Below are 22,999 nucleotides of genomic sequence, written 5' to 3' on the forward strand. Positions count from 1 at the left end.
CCAGGGCCCTGCCACCGAGGAGTTTTTTAACTACCTCGGCAACCTCAGCCCCAAAAATAGATTCCCAGAGAGTCCCCAGGCACTGCTTCCTCATAGGAAGGTGTGTAGGTGGGGTTGAGGAGGTCTTCGAAGTATTCCCTCCACCGATCCACAACGTCCTCAGTCGAGGTTTAGCAGCACACCATCCCCACCATATACTGTGTTGACAATGCACTGCTTCTCCCTCCTTAGGCGGCGGATGATGATCCAGAATCGCTTTGATGTCGTCCGAAAATTGTTTTCCATGGCTTCGCCAAACTCCTCCCATGTACAACATGAGGGAAAAAACACAGGAAATATGTTAATTTAAAGGCAGTGAAACAATAATAATGATGAATAAACACCATAATATGTACTCCAATGGAGATTTTTCAGCACAGGATAAATGACCAGAAAGCACAGTGGCAAATGACAATAACCATGGCCAAAGGAAAGGTACAGAATATTTTTCTCACTAAAGAGACATCAACAAACTCCATCTTTACATAAACTGCAATATTTAAAGTAAACATATTTTCCTGACTGTGGAACAGAGTCAAAAAAATGTAATTCCTCCCCAACCCCTACATTTCAAGTTCTTATGAAGGTAATAATGGTAATAAAATTGAGAGTGTACATATGGAACCAAATGGCCCCAATAAGTGTTCATTACTATCAACTATCCGTCATTTAGCTGGGGACACCCTACAACTACCTCTAGGGTCCCCACACCCCACTCTATGTATTTATTTAGCATACTTGCCCACCCTCCCGGTTTTACCGGGAGACTCCCGGAATTCAGCGCCTCTCCCGGATAACCTCCCGGAAGAAATTTTCTCCCGATAAACTCCCGGAATTCAGCCGGAGCTGGAGGCCACGCCCCCTCCAGCTTAATGCGGACCTGAGTGGGGACAGTGGCGACAGTCTGTTTTCACGTCCGCTTTCCCACGTCAGCGTGCCTGCCCAATCACGTTATAACTGTAGAATGATCGAGGGCGAGTTCTTGGTTTCTTATGTGGGTTTATTTTTAGGCAGTTTCATTAACGTCCTCCCAGCGAGGTAACAACACACAACAACAGCAGTCACGTTTTCGTCTACCGTAAAGCAGTTCGTCTGCCGTAAACAGCAATGTTGTGACACTCTTAAACAGGACAGTACTGCCATCTACTGGATAGCCTCCGGCACACTGAAATTCAAGTATTTCTTTTATTTATATGTATAATAAAATAAATATATATATATATACATATAGCTAGAATTCACTGAAAGTCAAGTATTTCATACATATATATATGTATATACAGTATATATATATATATATATATATATATATATATATATATATATATATATATATATATATATATATATATATATATATATATATATATATATATATATATATATATATATATATGGAATACTCAAGTTGGTGAATTCTAGCTGTAAATATACTCCTCCCCTCTTAACCACGCCCCACCTCCCGGAATCGGAGGTCTCAAAGTTGGCAAGTATGTTTTAGTTTGCCTTTTATTTGGCCCGCCCCTGTAAGGTTATACATTTTCTTTGCCTACAGTAAATAAAAACATCATCCATCTAGATCTTGACGTAAAGCAGCAGCTTTGTCGGAGCCAGCAGCCTCCCCACGCCGCACAACGCAGTGAATGCCGGTTCTCTTTTTAAACTTTTCCAACCACCCACGGCTCACCTTAAAGGGGAACTGCACTTTTTGGGGGGAATTTTGCCTATTGTTCACAATCATTATGAGAGACAGGAACACATATGTCTTTTTTTTTTAGGATTTTAAAGATGATACAAAAAAACGCTTGGAAGATGTGGCTAATGGGAATCACCATTGTTGTCTTCAAAGCCCTCTAAAACAACTAAAAAAAAAAGCTGCTGTGAACACGGAATTTAATGCTTGGAGGAAGTCCGTCCTGGCAATGGTTAAAATGACCAAAATACGGTAAATATTGTGCATATTACACATTGTTATGAACGGGTCTGTTACTACATTATATATAGACTTGCAGTGTGTATATAAAACGTTAATGGCGTGGTTTGAAGTTGTTTTAGAGGGCTTTGAAGGCTACAGCAGTGACTCTCTATTAGCCAACATTTTTTAATCATTTTTAAAAACCTAAAAAAAAAAAGATGTGTGTTCTTGTCTTTCCTAATGATTGTGAACCATTTGCAAAAAAAAAAAAAAAGTGCAGTTCCCCTTAAATGATTGTTTTTAATCAGTCAAATTAATCTATCACAGTCTTTACATGTTGTTTACTTACATTGCAGCCCCTGTATCACTGAAAGTATTGGAGATATAGTACATACGGAAAGTATTCACAGCGTTACACTTTTTTTTTTACATTTTGTTATGTTTCAGCCTTATTCCAAAATTGAATGAATTAAATTTGTGTCCTCAAAATTTGATACCCCATAATGACAATGTGAATCGTCGCTTTCTCGGTCCGAATCGCTCTCGCTGCTGGTGTAAACAATGGGGAAATGTGAGGAGCCTTTCAACCTGTGACGTCACGCTACTTCCGGTACAGGCAAGGCTTTTTTTATCAGCAACCAAAAGTTGTGAACTTTATCGTCGATGTTCTCTACTAAATCCTTTCAGCAAAAATATGGCAATATCGCGAAATGATCAAGTATAACACATACAATGGATCTGCTATCCCCCGTTTAAATAAAAAAAATTCATTTCAGTAGGCCTTTAAATGCTTTTACTTAGGTAGCATCTCCCAGTGACATTCCAGAGTACTGGAGCCCGAATAGAAAAGCTCTAGAGCCCGCAGACTTTTTTGGGTTCTTGGAATTACTAATAAGCCGGAGTTCTTAGAACGGAGATTTCTGGCCAGCATATATGGTACACTACAATCAGCAACATAGGATGGAGCTAGACCAATTAGTATTCTAGTTTTTTTTTTGATGAGCTGGTTTCCTCCAAACATGACGCTTGGCATTTACGCCAAAGAGTTCAATCTTTGTCTGACCAGACCAGAGAATTTTACTTCTCATGGTCTGAGAGTCTTTCAGGTGCATTTTGGCAAACTTTTATGAAGGAATGGCTTCCGTCTGGCTATTTAAGTGCATGTAAATGTAGTAAATGAGTTACAGCAAACAACAGCAATAGGATTGATTCAAGAGGACACAGAGAAGCATAAAAACAGTCAAGGAGTAATATTATGGGTAAGGCAACTTTGTAAGCTTAGTGAATGTGTGTCATTTTTGTCACCATTAAATGTTGCAAGGATGCGGCGATAATACATCTATTCGACCAGTGAACGAACACCCACCATGGAATCCGATCAGCACACCTGGGACTGTTTTGCCTTCGGAAAAGTGTCAATAGTAAGTAACGCCAAGTTTGTAAAATGCAGTGGAAATTAGAAAGTCATCTAAATTAATGATCGCAAAAGTGGTGAAACACATAATTATAAACCAGTTGTAAATCCTTACTGAGTATACAAAAATCATGTGTACACGTGTTGTTTACTTTGTTTCTGAGCGCGTACTCACATCCTAATTGTTGTATGTTGTCATCCCTATGTGTGTCTTTTGTCCAGACTGTGAATCAGTCAAACTGTGAGCAGCTGGACATTAATCATTCGCCCCTTGTTGAGAGTTATTCTAGTCACTAGCCACTGTTTGTTTGAGGTGTAGGCCTGTGTTTTACTGTGCACTGTGGCTTTAATGTGTCACCTATTTGATATAGTGGTTTACTGTACTGGTCAGTGTGTTTGAAAGTGATGCTTTATTAATGGGCAGACACCACTCTGCGCTGCATATAAAGTGCTAAAAATAAAATGAAAATAAAAGCAGTGTTGTTTTGGCTAATAAAATATTGATTATTTTCTAAAACAGGGCTTACAGTTTGTTTGTGTGTGCCTGAAAGTAACCTTACCCTGTGAGTGCAAAGGTGATCCCATGCTGAATATAGGCCCCCCCCCTCCCCCCGCCCCTTATTGCCAGCTGGTCCTGCTATTTAAAACAGCGGGGAATGCATGGGGGCAATTTACAGTCAGCATTCACTTTATGTTTGTAGCGGTAATACCTTTTTTATCAAGGCCAGGAAGCACACGCTTCAACAGTGTGCCTGCCTTCAAGAGAAATCAGCAAATACAACAATTTATCATTAAATGAATTTTACAATTCAGCAGTTGCACCTTCAGCAAAAATCAGGGATGTCAGCCAAGTTCATTATTGAGAACAGGTTTTGATTTTTCAGATGAGTGTGGTCTATGGGCACTGTTAGTATGTAAGTGGCAGCCTGTGGCATTGAATGAACGGCAACAGCTGAGAAGTAGAACTTTATCGGCAACACTCTCTGCCTTTGTGTGCGTGCGTGTGTGTGTGTGTGTGTGTGTGTGTGTGTGTGTGTGTGTGTGTGTGTGTGTGTGTGTGTGTGTGTGTGTGTGTGTGTGTGTGCGTGCACGCACGCCTGAGATACAGGAGGAGCTGCAAGCAGAGTCTCACTGGGCACTGCTCAGCTCATTGCTCTCTTATTTTCCTCTGCCTTTGGCCTTTCTTCAGCTTCCTCTCGCTGCTTTACTCGTCGTCACTGTCCCCGACTTGCCCTGTGGATTTCTTTCCAAGTCCCTCTGTGGGAAAGATTCATAGAGCAGCGCCGTCGTGACTCGCCGCCCAGCTCTGCAGGGAAAGACGCTGAGACGGACCAATCGATTACAGTGATACAGAAGAAAGACGCATTGAAAAAGGAGAGGCAGACCTCCTCCCTTTTCAGTTGTAGAGGACACTACCTTGGCTGGCTTTGGACCTCTTATCGAGCATTTGGCTCACGTTGTCTCTCAGGAAAACGACAACTCATTACAGGACAACTGGGACGGTTTTGTCGCATCAAGGACGAGGAGGAGAGTGGCTTTTAAATGAGTTCAATGTTTACTACGAAGTAACTAGTTCAAATTCAATGATTATGCTGGACAGCAACCATTGCCTGTCCTTTGAACATTCCTCATTGGGCTCTCCTCCAATGGGGGATGACATGGAAAAGGCAGGAGTAAGGATGGACCATGATAGACATGTCTATCACAGCTTGAAAGAAGGTGGGGATTCCTTTGATACTTGTCGTCAGTGCGGGCATAAGACATATTGATATGATTTATGTTTATGCGGCTAAATAGACAGGCTTTACTCTGGTACTTTATTGCTTGATTGAAATAGTTAAATGGCTTTGCTAGAGATGACAATGAATATTCTCTGGTTATTATTAAATGGGCAACTGTAGGTTTCAATACACTATGCAATACAAGACTGCACTTAAGCTTTCAGTTTTAGTTGTAAAGTAGGACTAGTTGAGTATTTTAGGACCCTTAGAAATGTTGACAAAATAAATGCAAACCCATGTTAATCAAATTGCCTTTTTGTGCCCGAAAAGTTAGAGCTTTCCAGGTTCATAAATTTTTGTGTGCTAACCTTAGCTGTACTCTCTTTGCTGCGGCATTGCTGTATTTCAGGGTGGCTATTAAAGATGACTAGAAGAGTATCAAGCGACTGGCAGATCCTGCATATGTTGCATACTCGATCATAACTGTGCTAAATAAGCTGCTAGTGGTCAAACTGACTGTTACGTGCGAAATCATGTGCTCTTGTATTGCACACAGCATTTGTAAATAGAGCAGTTCGACAGCTATGCTAACTTTAACCTCCATTGGACAGCTGGGGGTTAACAGCACTGTGACTGTGCATTACCATAACAAGTACATTTCTACCCAATACACATTCTACGGACACAGCTAATTAATTAACCATAGACCACTTATTCACCCTGAATTTGTATTATTCAGCAGCTAAACTATACCAGGGCCTTGATCAAACAAACACCTTTCCGCACAAGAAAAGCACTAGTCTTCCTTAAACAAGGTGAAACTGTTTTTTTTTGTAAATGATGCTCAAATTTTTGTATAAACTGTGCATCCGGAAAGTATTCACAGCTTTACCACATTTTTCACATTTTGTTATGTTACAGCCTTATTCCAAAATTGATTAAATAAATTTGTGTCCTCAAAATTCTACACAGAATACCCCACAATGACAATGACAATTTTTTAAGAGCGTTTTGCAAATTTCTTAAAAAGAAAAAACTAAGAAATCACATACATAAGTATTCACAGTCTTTGCTCAATACTTTTTTGATGCACTTTTGGCAGAAATTACAGCCTTAAGACTTTTTGAATATGATGCCACAAGCTTGGCACGCCTATCGTTGGGCAGTTTCGCACATTTCTCTTTGCCCAATCTTCTTTGCATCACCTCTCAAGCTCCATCAGGTTGGATGGGAAGTGTCAGTGCGCAACCATTTTCTGTTCTCCACAAAGCTGTTCAATCGGATTCAAGTCTGAGCTCTGGCTGGGCCACTCAAGGACATTTGCAGAGTTGTCCTGAAGCCATTCCTTTGATACCTTGGCTGTGTGCTTAGAGTCATCGTTATGCTGAAAGATGAACTTTGGAGCAGGGTTTCATCCAAAATGTATCTGTACCTTACTGCATTCATCTTTTCCTCTATCCAGACTAGTTTCCCAGTTCCTGTCACTGAAAATAATTTCTACAGCATGATTCTGCCACCACTATGCTTCACTGTAGGGATGGTATTGGCCTTGTGATGAGTGGTGCCTGGTTTTCTCCAAACATGATGCCTGGCATTCACGCCAAAGAGTTCAATCTGTATCTCATCAGACCAGAGTATTTGGTTTCTAATGGTCTGGGAGTTTCTCAGTTGCATTTTGGGAAAACCTTTACAAAGGAATGGATTTTGTCTGGCCACTATATCGTACAAGCCTGATTGGTGATTTGCTGCAGAGATGGTTGTCCTTCTGGAAGGTTCTCCTCTCTCCGCAGAGGAATGCTGTAGCTCTGACAGAGTGACCATTGGGTTTTTAGTCACCTCCCTGACGAGTGCCCTTTTCCCCCCGAGTGCTCAGTTTAGACTGCCGGCCAGCTCCAGGAAGAGTCCTTGTGGTTACAAACTCCTTCCATTTATGAATGATGGAGGCCACTGTGTTCAGTGGGACTTCATGGCAGCAGATATTTTTCTGTACCTTCCCCAGATTTGTGCCTCGAGACAATCCTGTCTCGGAGGTCTACAGGCAATTCCCTGGACTTGATGTTTGGTTTGTGCTCTGCCATGCAAGTGTGGGACCTTATATATAAACAGGTGTGTGCCTTTCCAAATCATGTCCAATCAACTAAATATACCACAGTTGGACTCTAATTTAGCTATAGGAACAAGAACATTATTTATTTATAACATCTCCAGGATGATCAGTTGAAACAGTATGGCCTGAGCCAACTTTTGATCTTTATGGCAAATGCTGTAAATACTTATGTACATGTGTAGAATTTTGAGGACAAAAATTAATTTATTTCATTTTTTAATAAGGCTTTCAACATAACAAATTGGATAAAAAAGTGAAGCACTGTGAATACTTACCAGATAAACTGTTTGTTGTAATGTATGTTGGACTGTCATCTTTCATGTGTGTTTATTTTAACAGTGTGAGTAGTGTTTATGTTATGTATTTGTGGTCTTTTATGACATTTCAGACGTGAGTTTGTAGGATTGTCCAAAGTTATTCCCACAATCTTGGCTAAGCTATTTTCTTTCCTGATGCTTTTTTGATCCTCAACCCCAAATCCTTGGACTGTTCCCTTGATCTTTTGTATCAGTGGATCTACTTAAACCTCTTAAGGCAGGGGTGTCCAAAGTGCGGCCCGGGGGCCATTTGCGGCCCGCAGCTAATTGTTTACCGGCCCGCCACACATTCTGCAAAAATTGCAAAATTGATAGTATTGCAAAAATTAAAAAAAACATTTAAAAAAGTGAAATGAGGTGAAATCTAATGAGATAAAGTTGCAATGTTGACACAAAGCTGCCATGCAGGCTGTTTTTTTGCTTTTGTCTTGCTTTATTTTTCTTTTTTTTGCCATTGCTCAAAAAAAAAAGACAAAAAATCTATGTTATAATGAATTATTGACCTATTCAAGGCTCCAATTACTTCAAAAATGTCACTTTAAAATGTTTTATGTGGAAAAAATATTGCATATATTGTGTGGTTGCCATATAAAAACATCAAAGATTTCTTTGACAAAAGAGCATAAAAACAAACAAAATAATAGTTCAAACGTAAAATCGACAGATATATCTGAAGTTGATCTCGTAACTAGTGTTGAAAGTAAAAAAAACCTAATAAAAATGTATCACTTTATGAGTGGGGGACCTTTTGGATCCCAAACATATTTAGTGGGATTTTATTAATATTTTCACTGATTTCTCAAAAATATTAAATAATTAAAATCAATGGTGTCCTGCATTATTGATCTTTTAGAGCTCTAATTACTAAATACTGCATATTTCCAGTTTTGCTATAAAAAACAAAGTTGTCTTTGACAGAAAATCAACCTGAAGTTGATATAGAGATTTACTGTAAGCGTTAAATTAAAAAAATAAATAATAATTTTACTTATTTTTAACGTTTTAATGACTGAGACCCTTTATGGTCCCCGGGAGCCCTAAAGGTTAAACAACAAATAATCCATGTATTTTGTTATGGTATGAAAATGAAAAATATCAAAATGGCCCCCGCATGCTTAAATTTTTCCGTATGCGGCCCTCAGTGGAAAAAGTTTGGACACCCCTGTCTTAAGGCCCAAGCTGTTTGTTTACATGCTTTTTTTATTTCTCTTTGCTATTTGGGCTTATTGGATCCTAATTAAAATAAAAACTAAGAATCATATTTTGATATGATGTACTTAGTCCATAAGTAACAAACGTGTACCTCATGTTTAGTGACATGCTAATTCTTATTTTTACACTTTTTTCCCCCAATTCCATTGTATGTAATACTCTTCTGACACCACCAGATGGCAGTATAAGTGTCTACATAAGTTAAAGGCCTACTGAAATGAATTTTTTTTATTTAAACGGGGATAGCAGATCTATTCTATGTGTCATACTTGATCATTTCGCGATATTGCCATATTTTTGCTGAAAGGATTTAGTATAGAACAACGACGATAAAGATTGCAACTTTTGGTATCTGATAAAAAAAAGGCTTGCTCCTACCGGAAGTAGCGTGACATAGTCAGTTGAACATATACGCAAAGTTCCCTATTGTTTACAATGATGGCCGCATGAAGTGAGAGAGATTCGGACCGAGAAAGCGACAATTTCCCCATTAATTTGAGCGAGGATGAAAGATTTGTGGATGAGTAAAGTGCAAGTGAAGGACTAGTGGGGAGTTGAAGCTATTCAGATAGGGAAGATGCTGTGAGAGCCGGGGGTGACCTGATATTCAGCTGGGAATGACTACAACAGTAAATAAACACAAGACATATATATACTCTATTAGCCACAACACAACCAGGCTTATATTTAATATGCCACAAATTAATCCTGCATAAAAACACCTGCGTGTTTGTTACGCTAGCTCCTAGCTCCTCTGCTAGCTCCTAGCTCCTCTGCTAGCTCCTAGCTCCATAGAACACGCCAATACAATTCAAACACCTGATCAACACACACAATCACTCAGCCCAAAAGACCGTTCACCTAACCCAAGGTTCATAAAGCTTATATATTTTTAAAAAGTTACGTACATACGCAAAAAAAAGTTGCGCACATACGGTCAAGCGATCAAATGTTTAGAAGCCAAAGCTGCATAATCACAGTAGCACGTCTGCGTCTTTGTCATCCAAATCAAAGTAATCCTGGTAAGAGTCTGTGTTGTCCCAATTCTCTACAGGCGTCTGTGTATCGAAGTCAAAAGTCCTCCTGGTTAGAGTCTCTGTTATCCAAATTCTTCCATCTTGACTGCATCTTTCGGGAATGTAAACAAAGAAGCGCCGGCTGTGTACTGTTGTTGCTGACTACGTTCGAAAAATACGTCCATTTCGCACCGACAACTTTCTTCTTTGCTTGCTCAGCTTCCTTCTCCATAATGCAATGAACATGATTGCAACAGATTCACGAACACAGATGTCCAGAATACTGTGGAATTATGAAATGAAAACAGAGCTTTTTCGTATTGGCTTCAATGTGGAAGGCATACCCGTGTTCGCCGGTCTACGTCACGCGCATACGTCATCCTCAGAGGCGTTTCGAACCGGAAGTTTAGCGGCAAATTTAAAATGTCACTTTATAAGTTAACCCGGCCGTATTGGCATGTGTTATAATGTTAAGATTTCATCATTGATAAATAAACTATCAGACTGCGTGGTCGGTAGTAGTGGGTTTCAGTAGGCCTTTAAGTTAAAGTTAAAGCGGCCATAACACCCCAATTCAGTAGTGTACACAATTTTGGAAATAAGAGCTAAAAGGTGCTGTCCACGCATGTGGCCACTAAGCCTTTAGAGGTGTTAAAGGTCCCATTTTAGCATTTGTAGTGTACAAATCTCAGAAGCCCTATACATGAGATACTATAGGGAACATATTCACCATTAATTAGTTGCTTATTAAAGTAACAAAGACTTAATTTAGAGTTATTGTATGTATATATGACAGATGATTGTATGTATATATATATATATATATATACAGTGGGGCAAAAAAGTATTTAGTCAGCCACCCATTGACAATCAATGGGTGGCTGACTAAATACTTTTTTGCCCCACTGTATATGGTAACACTTTAGTATGGGGAACAAACATTCACCATTAATTATTTTCTTATTAACATGCAAATTAGTAACATATTGGCTCTTAATTAGTCATTATTAAGTACTTATTAATGCCTTATTCTGCATGGCCTTATTATATAACCAGTAAGCCATTAACTAAGAGTCTTCCCTCAATAACCTCAGAATTATTGCTTATTAGTAACCCTAACGATAACACTAACCCTTATATGCTCCCCTATGGTCCAAATAACACTAGATTAAGTCTTTGTTACTTTAATAAGCAACTAATTAATGGTGAATATGTTCCCCATAGTAAAGTGTTATCATATATATATATATATATATATATATATATATATATATATATATATATATATATATATATATATATATATATATATATATATATATATATATATATATTACATACAATCATCATACATACAGTACATATATATCATCATACATACATATATATATAGTATATATACAAGGGTGTAACGGTACACAAACATTTCGGTTCGGTACGTACCTCGGTTTAGAGGTCACGGTTCGGTTCATTTTCGGTACAGTAAGAAAACAACAAAATATACATTTTTTGGTTATTTATTTACCAAATTTGTAAACAATGGCTTTATCCTTTTAACATTGGGAACACTATGATAATTCTGCCCAAAAATACAAATAGTGTGTGATGGATGTGAGCCACCACTAGGCTGATCAGTGCAACAGCAGGCAGTCATGAATGCTAAGGACAATAATAACATACATATACACAGATTGTCCATTGCCAGCATATATAAAATAAAAACTAAAAAAGATAAGGCCCAGAATGGTTTCTTAACAAAACCTTTCAACATATAAAGTGCTTTTTTTGATTGATTGATTGATTGAGACTTTTATTAGTAGATAGCACAGTACATATTCCGTACAATTGACCACTAAATGGTAACACCCGAATAAGTTTTTCAACTTGTTTAATTCGGGGTCTACGTTAATCAACATTAAACTGCCTCAAGTTGTTGCTCAGATTAAATACACTGACAAAACTTTTCTTCTACATATAAAAAGTGCAACATTAAACAGTTTCAAGTCAACTCAGCCCCCCCCCCCCCAGCCTTTTTTAACCCTGGTGACTTTCACTCAATCTTCATGTTTTTTGCCAGAAAAATCAGTTTATCCACATTGTCTGCAGAAAGAAGAAATGGGTCAAATTCTAGTTTTTAATGCAATATGGTCTTAAATCTGCTGCTATAAAAACACCAACGGCATTTGTTATTGCTTTAGCCCTGCCTGACTCGCCGAGGAGAGGCTGCTTGAATGCGGTGTTTGCACGACGTTCGTGTTTCTCGTCGTTGAAGCGATGTTCACTTGGGGGTGGTGACGCTTCAAAAGGGTTAGCATGTTTGACGTGTTGCCAGAAGCACACCCTACCGCTGCTGAACAATGTCGGCAAACCGCTTTCGCTTTGTTGTCGTAGCCCGGTTGCTGCTAGCATGCCGTGTGTTGTGCCTCGGTGTGCATTGTTTACACAACGTGCGGTACGCTACTTTATATGTCCGTGTGGAAACTCGTTCGGTACACCTCCGAACCGAACCGAAACCCCTGTACCGAAACGGTTCAATACAAATACACGTACTGTTACATCCTTATATATATATATATATCATACATACATATATATACTGTATGTGCATATATGTATGTATATATGTGTATGTATACATATACCGTAATTTCCGGACTATAAGCCGCACCTGACTATAAGCCGCACCAGCTAAATTTAGGGGAAAATACAGATTGCTCCATATATAAGCCGCACCCGACTATAAGCCGCAGGGTTTTGATGTGTAATTACCGTAGTATATAGGGGTTCCTGCTACCACAGAAGGGATTGTCGGGACAGAGATGACTGTTTGAGAACGCAAAGCGTCCCATTTATTAACAATAAATCTTTCAATCATTCAATCAAACTTTCACATCTTTGACATGGCGAACAGCATTCATGCAGAGTACAAATAATACAACGGTGCAAAGTAATACAAAGTGCTCGCCTGTACGTTATCAAAATAACCAGCCTACCGGTATATGAAAAGTCAGTCTTTAATCATTGTGTCATCGTCTTCCTCCTGCGTACTAAAACCACCGAAATCCTCTTCGTCGGTGTCGGAGAAGAACAGGCCGTAAATAAGCCGCACCCTTGTATAAGCCGCAAGGACCAGAACGAGGGGAAAAAGTAGCGGCTTATAGTCCGGAAATTACGGTACATATACATATATATATATATATATATATATATATATATATATATACTGTATATACACACACACACACACACACACACACACAGTCGTGGTCAAAATTTTACATACACTTGTAAAGAACATAATGTCATGGCTGTCTTGAGTTTCCAATAATTTCTACAACTCTTATTTTTTTGTGATAGAGTGATTGGAGCACATACTTGTTGGTCACAAAAAACATTCATGAAGTTTGGTTCTTTTATGAATTTATTATGGGTCTACTGAAAATGTGACCAAATCTGCTGGGTCGAAAGTATACATACAGCAATGTTAATATTTGGTTGCATGTCCCTTGGCAAATTTCACTGCAATAATGCGCTTTTGGTAACCATCCACAAGCTTCTGGTTGAATTTTTGACCACTCCTCTTGACAAAATTGGTGCAGTTCAGCTACATTTGTTGGTGTTCTGACATGGACTTGTTTCTTCAGCATTGTCCACACGTTTAAGTCAGGACTTTGGGAAGGCCATTCTAAAACCTTAATTCTTGCCTGATTTAGCCATTCCTTTACCACTTTTGACGTGTGTTTGGGGTCATTGTCCTGTTGGAACACCCAACTGGCCAAAAAAGGGGAAATAACTGAAATCATGTTTTATATTCTTGTTTCCTCAAAATAGCCACCCTTTGCTCTGATTACTGTTTTGCACACTCTTTGCATTCTCTCAATGAGCTTCAAGCACACCTGTGAAGTGAAAATCATTTCAGGTGACTAGCTCTTGAAGCTCATCGAGAGAATGCCAAAAGTGTGCAAAAAATATATTGGTGTTGCTTCACATTGTCTTGCTAGTATAAATCTAGCAACTAGTTACGTGGTTGAAATTATGCTTCAACATCCATCCTTAGTCATCTAAATGATGTAACTGATTAGTCAGTCTTTGTCTTGCTGTCTACTGCTTCTATGCAGTTTTTGTGGTGACCAAGTATCCCAGAGTTTTTACTGCTTTTTTTTTTCTTTCATGCTTTTCTTAAATTACCCATGATGGCCCTCAAACCGGATTTGATCCTGCTGTGAGTAATCCTTAATCCCCATGAAGAATTGCAAATGTTAGTACTGACTGTGTGTACATACCCAGCAGGGCACAATGAGAAACAATGTTAAGGTTTTAAGATCAGGGAACTTCTAAGTTCACACTTCACCCAATACTAAGGGTGACAAAGGGTGGATAAAGCCCTTGGAGTGAATGAATCGCTGGGCTACAGCAGTGACATGCCAAGATGAAATAGAAGTAAAGTGTGAGGTTCTCTTTCCAAGAATATACCTCCTCCTGGGAAGTGCCAAGTGATATGGCACCCTCTCCAGCCCTCCATGTTGCACTTGGGCAACTCAATGGTTACTCTGATGTGTTCGCACATCATGACCTTGATTTTGGTCATGCCACCAAAGTCAAGCATCGTATCAAGCTCAAAGACGAAACGCCTTTTAAACAGCGTTCAAGACCCATACATCCCAATGACTATGAGGCTGTGAGGAAACACCTTAAAACACTGCTAGAAGCTGGTGTGATACGGGAGTCCGAGTCACCCTACTCGTCACCCATAGTCGTTGTAAAGAAAAAGAACGGTGATGTCCGAAGAATCTGCACTTGGGCAGCACGTGACTCAGAGTGTTTACTTCTTAGGGACAATCCATTTCTTGGCTGCTGCAGAATTGTGGAGGTATAACTAAATGTGCGTGGCTGTGTTTAGGTAGTGAATTGACTTTCCAAGGAGTGTCTCCTGTCTGTGTGCTCCCTAAAGAGGTAGTGTGTACACATTTGTAAATATAACACAAATAGGATTTGGGTTCTTTGTCAAGGCTCTAGAGTTGAGTAAGGACATTTTAGTGCACAGGCTCACACTAACACTATAATTCATGGAGCTTGCGGTGTTGCCGTCCAGACGCTTATCATAACAGAGAGCAAATGCAGCGCACAGAGTAGCATTGCCTGGCGAGTACCGATGATATCATTATGTCAATGCGAAGGGACAGGTGCTGCTTGTCCTCAAACAAGCAGACCCAACTAGAGGTATGCTTGCAAGCCTCGGTGCGATGCTCAACTTGACACATATGCATACCCTTTCAGCGGGGACAGCTGCTAGACATAAAAAAACCAGCATCTCAGCTGAGTTCAACCGAGCTATGTTGATAAAAACATTAGTCATTATGATGATTATCAAATTCTCTGAACTTTAAAGGAACAAGAGGAAGGTTGTTACATCTGTTTTTCAAAAGAACAGCAGGTTTTTTTTCCAGGACGCTGAGTGTTCAGACGAACAAATGTCTGCACTGATGGCTTTTTCTGTTTGGTTTTTGAGTTGTGTGTGTGATCTTCAGTGTGTGAAATACTCAGCTCGCCTCCAAATGATCAGCAGTGAAAACAATACAACAGTAATGATGCACTTTCTCTGCCCTGGACCACCAGCACAGAGAGTGTTATAATAGATGACTGTATACATTCAGGGATTAAGATGGCGTTGAGTACATTTTACAATCGTGTAAATACAGCACAAATGTTAAAGTGTTAAAAAAATTGTAAGCACAGTATTGGTACAACTTGAAAACAATCAATTGTGTACTCTCCTTAAAAGAGACTGAAGAAGGAGCCACTGTCATATGGTTAAAAACGGTGTAAATTTAAGTTTTCACCGCATACAGGTGTAAAAAGAAGTTAACTGCTATAAAGGATAAATAGTCACCTTTTGATTTTTTTAACATGTGTCTTCTCATTAAGACTAACAGCTCTGTTGTTGTTTATTGGTACTGTAGTATTGACTTATATGTTGAAATTGTACTGCGCAACCAGCACAGATATGTGTGCACTGCATTAGTATTGATTTATATGCTGACTTTTAACATTGTACTGCCCAACCAGGACAGTGATGCTATATTGCTACACTATAACAACATTGCAAGTTACATTTGCATTCATATGATTATCATTACAATATATGTATCACTTTAGATACTTGATATTCTGGTTGATTACAAATATTTAAGGAGGTCGTCACGGAAGTAAACAAGGTAGGAGTCAAACTTTCACATATTCACTCTTATCAATGGTACCCTTACATTATATCACAAACAAGCCAAATAAAAAGCAAAGCACACTTTCAGAAGTTTAAAAGTTCACTGAGCTGAGGTCGCATAAGATATGCTTTTTTCTTTGTATTTCGAGATCTACAGATGTGTGTGAATGTGCCACTGTATGGTATAATGGATTTGTACATTAGTTTTTCTCTGCACAATAAAATTTACATACAATAGGCAGAGATGTCCACTCTGTTCTCCTGCCTTGTTCTCTAATTATGTAATAAGTGATTCCTGTTTTAAAATGATGGCACAATCAACTTCAATCTGGACTTGTTCATTATAATTTCCCCAAAATTATTTTTTATTTGTTCTTGTCTGTTTATCTTTCCATGTAAATATATGGTTAAATGTGGACATGTCAATGCACACACCCAAAAACAGAATGATTATTTTTAAGAGACTTAAAGGAAGAGGAAGTGCCCGCCTCTTCTGTAAACTTAAAAAAAAGAAGCTCAAAAACTGGGTAAAGCCATAGGATGTACTTGGTGCTGTCTTCATGTCAGCCCAAGTGCATCTGGGTTCCTGTGCACGTCTATTTATCTAAATGTGGACAACGGACATGGGATCAGTGGGATAATAAGAAACCAAAAAAGTGGACTGACTGATTTCCTCTTCTGTCCTTTTCACCTACTCTGTCTCCATGCAGTCCTTCAGCTCAAACTCCAACAGAGGCGCACGCGAGAGGAACTGGTCAGCCAAGGGATCATGCCACGTAAGTGTATCATATGTTCGCTATATATTGCATTTAGTATGGAGCGTTCTAGTAGCCCAGTCATGATGAGTTTATTCATAAGTTGAGACAGAAGCCTTACAGGTGCCTTGTAGGACCTCATCTAAAATGCGCTGCTGCCTGCAGCAAAATGAATTGGTTGTCGCATAAAGATCACATGTTTGTGGTTAATAACGTTACTAAATTATTATATTATATACATGCATGATCTGCATCTTCTACATAATAAACTGTTTATTATGGGTTAAATGTCATGGGTTTCATTAGGTTTTGTGTTATCAAGTAAAGCAGCTTCCTCTTCTCTTCTACATCCAACTTCCTGTTTCAGGGTTTTGCACATAAGAGGAGGCAGAATTCGTTTTGTGTGTGTGTGTGTGTGTGTGTGTTGCCTTACACAGGATGTATTATAGTATCGATAGTGAAGTAAAGACAAGGCGACTGTCAAGTGCAATTTGCAGAAAAAAACCAAGCCCTGCAGTTTAGAGTTTAGAGTTTGAGTTTATTTCGAACATGCAAGCATACAACATGATACATCACAATTTCCAGTTTCTCTTTTCAACATGTTCGAAAAGGAGTAGGAAGAAGCAGAGCTTATTTAATCCTACCCCTTTTCTTTACATAACAGTTGCTGAACCTTTTTTATTCACTTCCTGTTCTCAATTTATTCACAATAAACTCCATATATAATCACAATAAAAATAAATAAATAAATAATAGTAAGAATTTAATAATAATAATTGGTGAAGAAAGTCATATTTCATATGATGAGATAAGTAAGATTACTTTAAGAATGAATGAATGAATGGATGGATGAAATAAATTGAAAATGTTTGTCATTGGCTTTCACTTAAAGTTCTTTACTAGTTACGGGTACATCTTTCTACGGCCCTCTTATGTAACAAGGCCCATTGCCAGACTATTTAGTTATCCAGGTGAAATATGCCTATGTCGAGATATGCAAAAAGAGAAAAGAAAAACTATTGTTTATTTGGTTTGTAGACCCAACAGTCCCTATTTAGACTGTCTACTCAATGAGAGGTCAAGGTCGAATTATAGCAGCGTAAGGATCAAACAAACAAAATTATCTATCAGTCTGAGAGATTGTGTGTTAGCTGATCTCCGATGTCAACCGCTGAAATGTCAGTTTGCGATGAGGTGGCGACTTGTCCAGGTGCATTTGGGATAGGCTTCAGCCCCCCCTGCGACACAAAAGGGACAAGCGGTAGTAAATGGATGGATGCAATGCCATGGTATGTAAATGTTGTTGGGGTGAGTGACAAATGTTCCACCCTTCGTCCCTCATTACCCACTGTCTCAGTGGTTTTGAGCAAGACCCCAATAGGAATAATGAAAATACATGTACTGTTTATACATTTTTGCAAGGTGATTAAAACATGCGTGGCAATGGTAAATGGTAAATGGGTTGTACTTGTATAGCGCTTTTCTACCTTTTATTTAAGGAACTCAAAGCGCTTTGACACTATTTCCACATTCACCCATTCACACACTGATGGCGGGAGCTGCCATGCACGGCGCTAACCAGGCCCATCAGGAGCAAGGGTGAAGTGTCTTGCTCAAGGACACAACGGACTTGACTAGGATGGTAGAAGGTGGGGATTGAACCAGTAACCCTCAGATTGCTGGCACGGCCACTCTCCCAACTTCGCCACGCCGTCCCGGCAATAGTGATAATATTAAAGCTGCAGACTAAAACCTTGTTCCTCGATAAACTGCACTTTGTGAATGTCAGGAGATTATTTTCGGGGGGATTTACAAATAATAAAAATATTTTAACTGCCAGCTTGTTTTCACTAATCTAAGCACATTTTTTCTCATCATTCACTCTCTATGTTATGTACAGAACTCAGTTACTTTAAAACACAGCATTTTACTCTGTTTACTCTACACAGTTATTATAATGGTACACTGTTTTTCATGCAGAATACACAGGTTTTATTCCCAACACCCAGCCATTGGTGATGTCCAGTGCCGGTCCTAAGGCCATAAAAATTTAACCAAACAAATCATGTGATTGACTAGCTAAGAATAACGGATGTCTTGTTTATTTCAAGTAGCAAAGTTGTACGCGATTTCAGATATTTAACCTTGTTTAGATTTCAGTTTTTGCAGTTGTTTCAGTAATGAAAAAATACACAACCTCGATGGACTTATAATTTGCTGTTTTACAGAAAATAAAATAAGTCAATAAAAAGTCAGTTGAGCCAATTTGATAAGATTGTTATTGAGGAGAGCACTCACACACCAAACATTTATGTGAATCATTTGTTAGGAAAGACCAAGGGAATTGACAATTAACCCCCTGTGAGTCTACTGTCAAAGCATTTTTGAGTGCCTGAAGTTGGACGTACTCGCATGCATACAATAGAAAATGTTTTTGTGAAAGTTCTTGAATTAATTGGTAAATGTCTCTACTTTAGTCACATTTAAATGTGATTTTTATTAAAATTTTACAGTGAAGGCGTTTGATGGCATAAAACTTAAAAAGTGGAAATAAGGAATACCTCTTACCTATTTAGAGTACACGCGCACACACATAAATGTGAGGCTATACCTCTGGAAATTGTTAACAGCCAATCCCATGTTATTTTGTGACAGCTGCATATTATTGCTTTGTGTCTTGATGTTGTCGACTCTGTTACATCACAGCTAGTATGTCGGTCTTCCTTTAAATGTTGAGGATTGTGACATAAGGAGTGTCCTCCACCCTACCACGCTGGGTGTCATCTTATGGTCACAATGTCGACACTGCGCGTCCTTGGCATTCATTTCATCAGCTTTTGACCAATCAGATGATGGCTCTCTTGCATCACTCCCAACTGCCACTGTCCTCAATATTCTTGCTTCTAATCCAGTATGTTATTAACAGCTAATAAGGAAATTTCTTTATACTTCTACTTTACATATTCTATACCAGCACTGATGCCGGTAGCCCGTTAGTCTAATATGACGTCTTTTTTCGTTAACGACAAATCTAACGCGTTACTATTTCCAAACCAGTAGTCAAATAAAAGTTTATTGAATCCAAGTCACTGTGCGTTAGTTTTTTTGGTTGTAATTTTACCTCATACAAATATATTTTATTTCTCCTTGCGGTCTTGGAAAGTGACGTCACGTAAGCGAGAAGTCACGTTTTCAGCATGAGGATATCACACGTGTGCGACACCAAAGTAAACAACAATGTAGGGCGGAGAGAGAAACCCGTTTTCAAGTTTGAAATACAGTCATTATTTAGAGTTTCTGTCCGTTAAAGACAGCAATATAAAGGTTCGCCGTACACTCTGTCCAGGAGACAAAATATTATCCACCTTCAAAAACACAACTTCAAATTTGAAAAAACATTTGGAGGCACGGCACAATCAAACTAACAGTGAAAGTCTCACCAGGCGGTGCGAAGGAGACTGTGACTGATACAGCAGGCCCCCCACCACCCAAACAACAGAAGCTGGACTTCCGTGCAGCAAAAGCGTTAAGTAGGGGGGGGGGGGGTTAAAGAAGTTGGTCAGGCAGTATGTTGTCGAGGAAATGCTGCCTTTAAGCACAGTTTACTCGTCCTCGTTTCGTGCCATAATAAACAAGATCCCGCTACGATTAATGCAGACTTGCCTCACAGAACATCCTTTTCATCTTACCTGGAGATGGAGTACACACAGATAGAGAGCAACCTGGAAGCCGCACTGAATTAGGTAGAATTTGTGTCAACTGCAGTAAAGAAAAACTGTCGTTATTATTATTTATTTATAGATAAAACAAGTATTTATGTGCAGTAAAGAAAGACTGTCATTATTATAATTTTTTTATATGTAAAACAATTATTTATGTTAAGTGCAGGGAAAAAAAACTGTCGTTATTTATTTTTTTAATATAAAACTAATATTTATCTTATGTGCAGTAGTTGATGTTGAAGTGATTATTGGCAAAACCGCTTGTCATTTTTATGTTGAGGCGGCGGGGGTAATGTCGGGATCTGCATTGCTGAATAAATAATAAAGTAATAATAAAGTAACTTGTAATCTTACTTAGTTACTTTTAAAATCCACTAATCAATAAAGTAACTAAGTTACTTTCTAAAGGAGTAATCAGTAGTCATTAATCAGATTAGTTTTCCAAGGTAACTGTGGCAATACTGTATACCAGAAGTAAAAATGCACACTATTTTTTTTTAAGCTAATACCAATATAGATAACTTATTTATATCTATTATATTTTAAATGTAACTCTAGTTAGTGCTTTCAAATGACTGTCATAGCAATGCTGGCGTTTCAGGTGGCTAATAAGGTTTAATGTGTTGAAGCGCAATGTTTTTCTTCCCATCCTTGTGGAATGTTCATAGGACATTTGGTGCAAATAGCATGTGGAATGTCTTCCTCTGAAACAGTGAAGAAGTCCAACACGATCGACGCCATGTTGGTTTATAGTGAACTCAGGGGAAGTTTACAACAGGCCATACACACTATCAGCAGTAAGAAAAAAAAAAGGAGCATTTGATTTGATCACCCCTAACCTACCTACAGCACAATATGGTTATCTTGCCTCATTGGAGCCTTTTTTATTTGTGTATCTGAGATATTCTTTAATGTTATCGGATTTATAGGTATGATGTCATAATTCCTCATATCGTGCAGTCTACTGATTAGTATATAAAGACAGTCATTGTAAAATACACTTACCTATGATTGTCCACACCCATATGCACAAAGAAGACGTGCCATCCATCAGTCTGTTCTCTTGCTCCCTACTTAAGATGCACTTCAGAACTCTGCTCATCAACAATTGGAGTACCTGCTACATTTTTGTTTTTTTCTTTACTTAGTACCATTTTTACAATTTTCTTCTACTATATCTCAGTAGGTATATTTAATCTCATCATGAAAAAAAGAAAAGTTGCACGATGTGTTCTTGTATACACAGCATGCATGCAAGCCCATCATCATCATCATCAGTGTGTGTGGTTATGAATATCAATTGTGACCTTCCCTTTCTGCAGCCACTTGGCCATTAGCAGTTTTCTCACGCTGACACTTGCTGGAGTTTTGTGGAAACTTTTTAAAATTGCTGTTATACTTATGTATTTCCCTCTAGCACTGAAGAGCCCGGCAGCCTTTCATGAACAGCGGCGGAGTTTGGAGCGAGCCAGAGTGAGTATTTAATAAACGAAAGAAAAGGACCGCATTGAGCAAAATGATATGATATTTAACATCTCTGTGTAAAGAAAAGGAGCTGTTCTGAACGCTAACAACTAAAGTTAGCTGTTGAGGGGATAACAAATCTGAAAGTACAGGCCTGATGCAGAACTAATGGTTGTTATGATGGCCATTTTGAGTGTTCGTCTCTTCTGATGTGTGCAGACTGAAGACTATCTTAAGAGGAAGATCCGAAGTCGCCCAGAGCGCTCTGAGCTGGTCAGGATGCACATTCTAGAGGGTGAGGGTTTGTCATTTTATTTATTAGCAAAACATTTAGGCTCAAATGGTATGTGTTTGAAATGAGTACATTCATGAGGTTCCCAAACAGTTCCTACTTTCTGCACATGCATTCAAATGGTAAAACCTCGTAGTGATGAAGTAGTTTAACCTCAATTATAAGGAAGTGTTTCATTTCTTAAAAGTTGCTCTACAAGCAAGCTAAACGCTCAGGTTGTTTTTTCTGTATATGCAAACAGCTGACATGTCTTTTGCTGTGTCATCTGTATGCATCCTAAATGTATATCTTGTTATCTCTGCTCGGTTATTTCACATGCAGAGACATCGGCGGAGCCCTCCTTGCAGGCCAAGCAGCTGCAGCTAAAGCGAGCTCGCCTGGCTGACGACCTCAACGACAAGATCTCGCACAGGCCAGGTCCCATCGAACTGGTGCACAAGAACATCCTGTCCGTCAACTGCACGGAGGACAACACGCCACCGGGTAACTACGTCCACCTCATTTACATTTGCTGTCATAATGAACACACCAGACAAATGCATCAAGCACACAGTAGCAATGCAAGGCACACTGGCACTCAATGCAGATTGTTGAGTTTTGGTGAATTTTTGTCACTTAGTTAGTAGTGTTAGTAGTTTTACCATGGCATAATACATACTAGATTTTCCCCAACAACCTCCAGAAATGACTCATTATTATGCAATTGTTTTATGTCCTTTCGTGCCACTTATGAAACGTTGAGCTTTCAAGCGTATTTACTCACCTGCTCTTTAGTACTGTGACTCAAACATTGCCTCATTTAGTG

General features: G+C 38.8%; 1 protein-coding gene across 5 annotated transcripts in view; it reads left to right on the top strand.

Moving 5' to 3' along the window:
- The window catches only part of mrtfab (myocardin related transcription factor Ab), an 84,661-nt gene that overhangs the window by 40,526 nt on the left and 21,136 nt on the right, over positions 1-22,999 (top strand). For 4 of the 5 annotated variants that reach the window (XM_062056149.1, XM_062056151.1, XM_062056154.1 and 1 more), the window contains 4 exons: positions 16,672-16,737; positions 21,856-21,911; positions 22,122-22,197; positions 22,516-22,677. In XM_062056149.1, the coding sequence (XP_061912133.1) occupies positions 16,672-16,737; positions 21,856-21,911; positions 22,122-22,197; positions 22,516-22,677 (360 nt within the window). Of the gene's footprint in view, positions 1-4,547; positions 5,088-16,671; positions 16,738-21,855; positions 21,912-22,121; positions 22,198-22,515; positions 22,678-22,999 lie in introns of those variants that run through there. The other variant, XM_062056150.1, reaches the window with a different exon arrangement.

Source organism: Entelurus aequoreus, linkage group LG08 (genome assembly GCF_033978785.1).
Source record: "Entelurus aequoreus isolate RoL-2023_Sb linkage group LG08, RoL_Eaeq_v1.1, whole genome shotgun sequence".
NCBI classification, from domain to species: Eukaryota; Metazoa; Chordata; class Actinopteri; order Syngnathiformes; family Syngnathidae; genus Entelurus; species Entelurus aequoreus.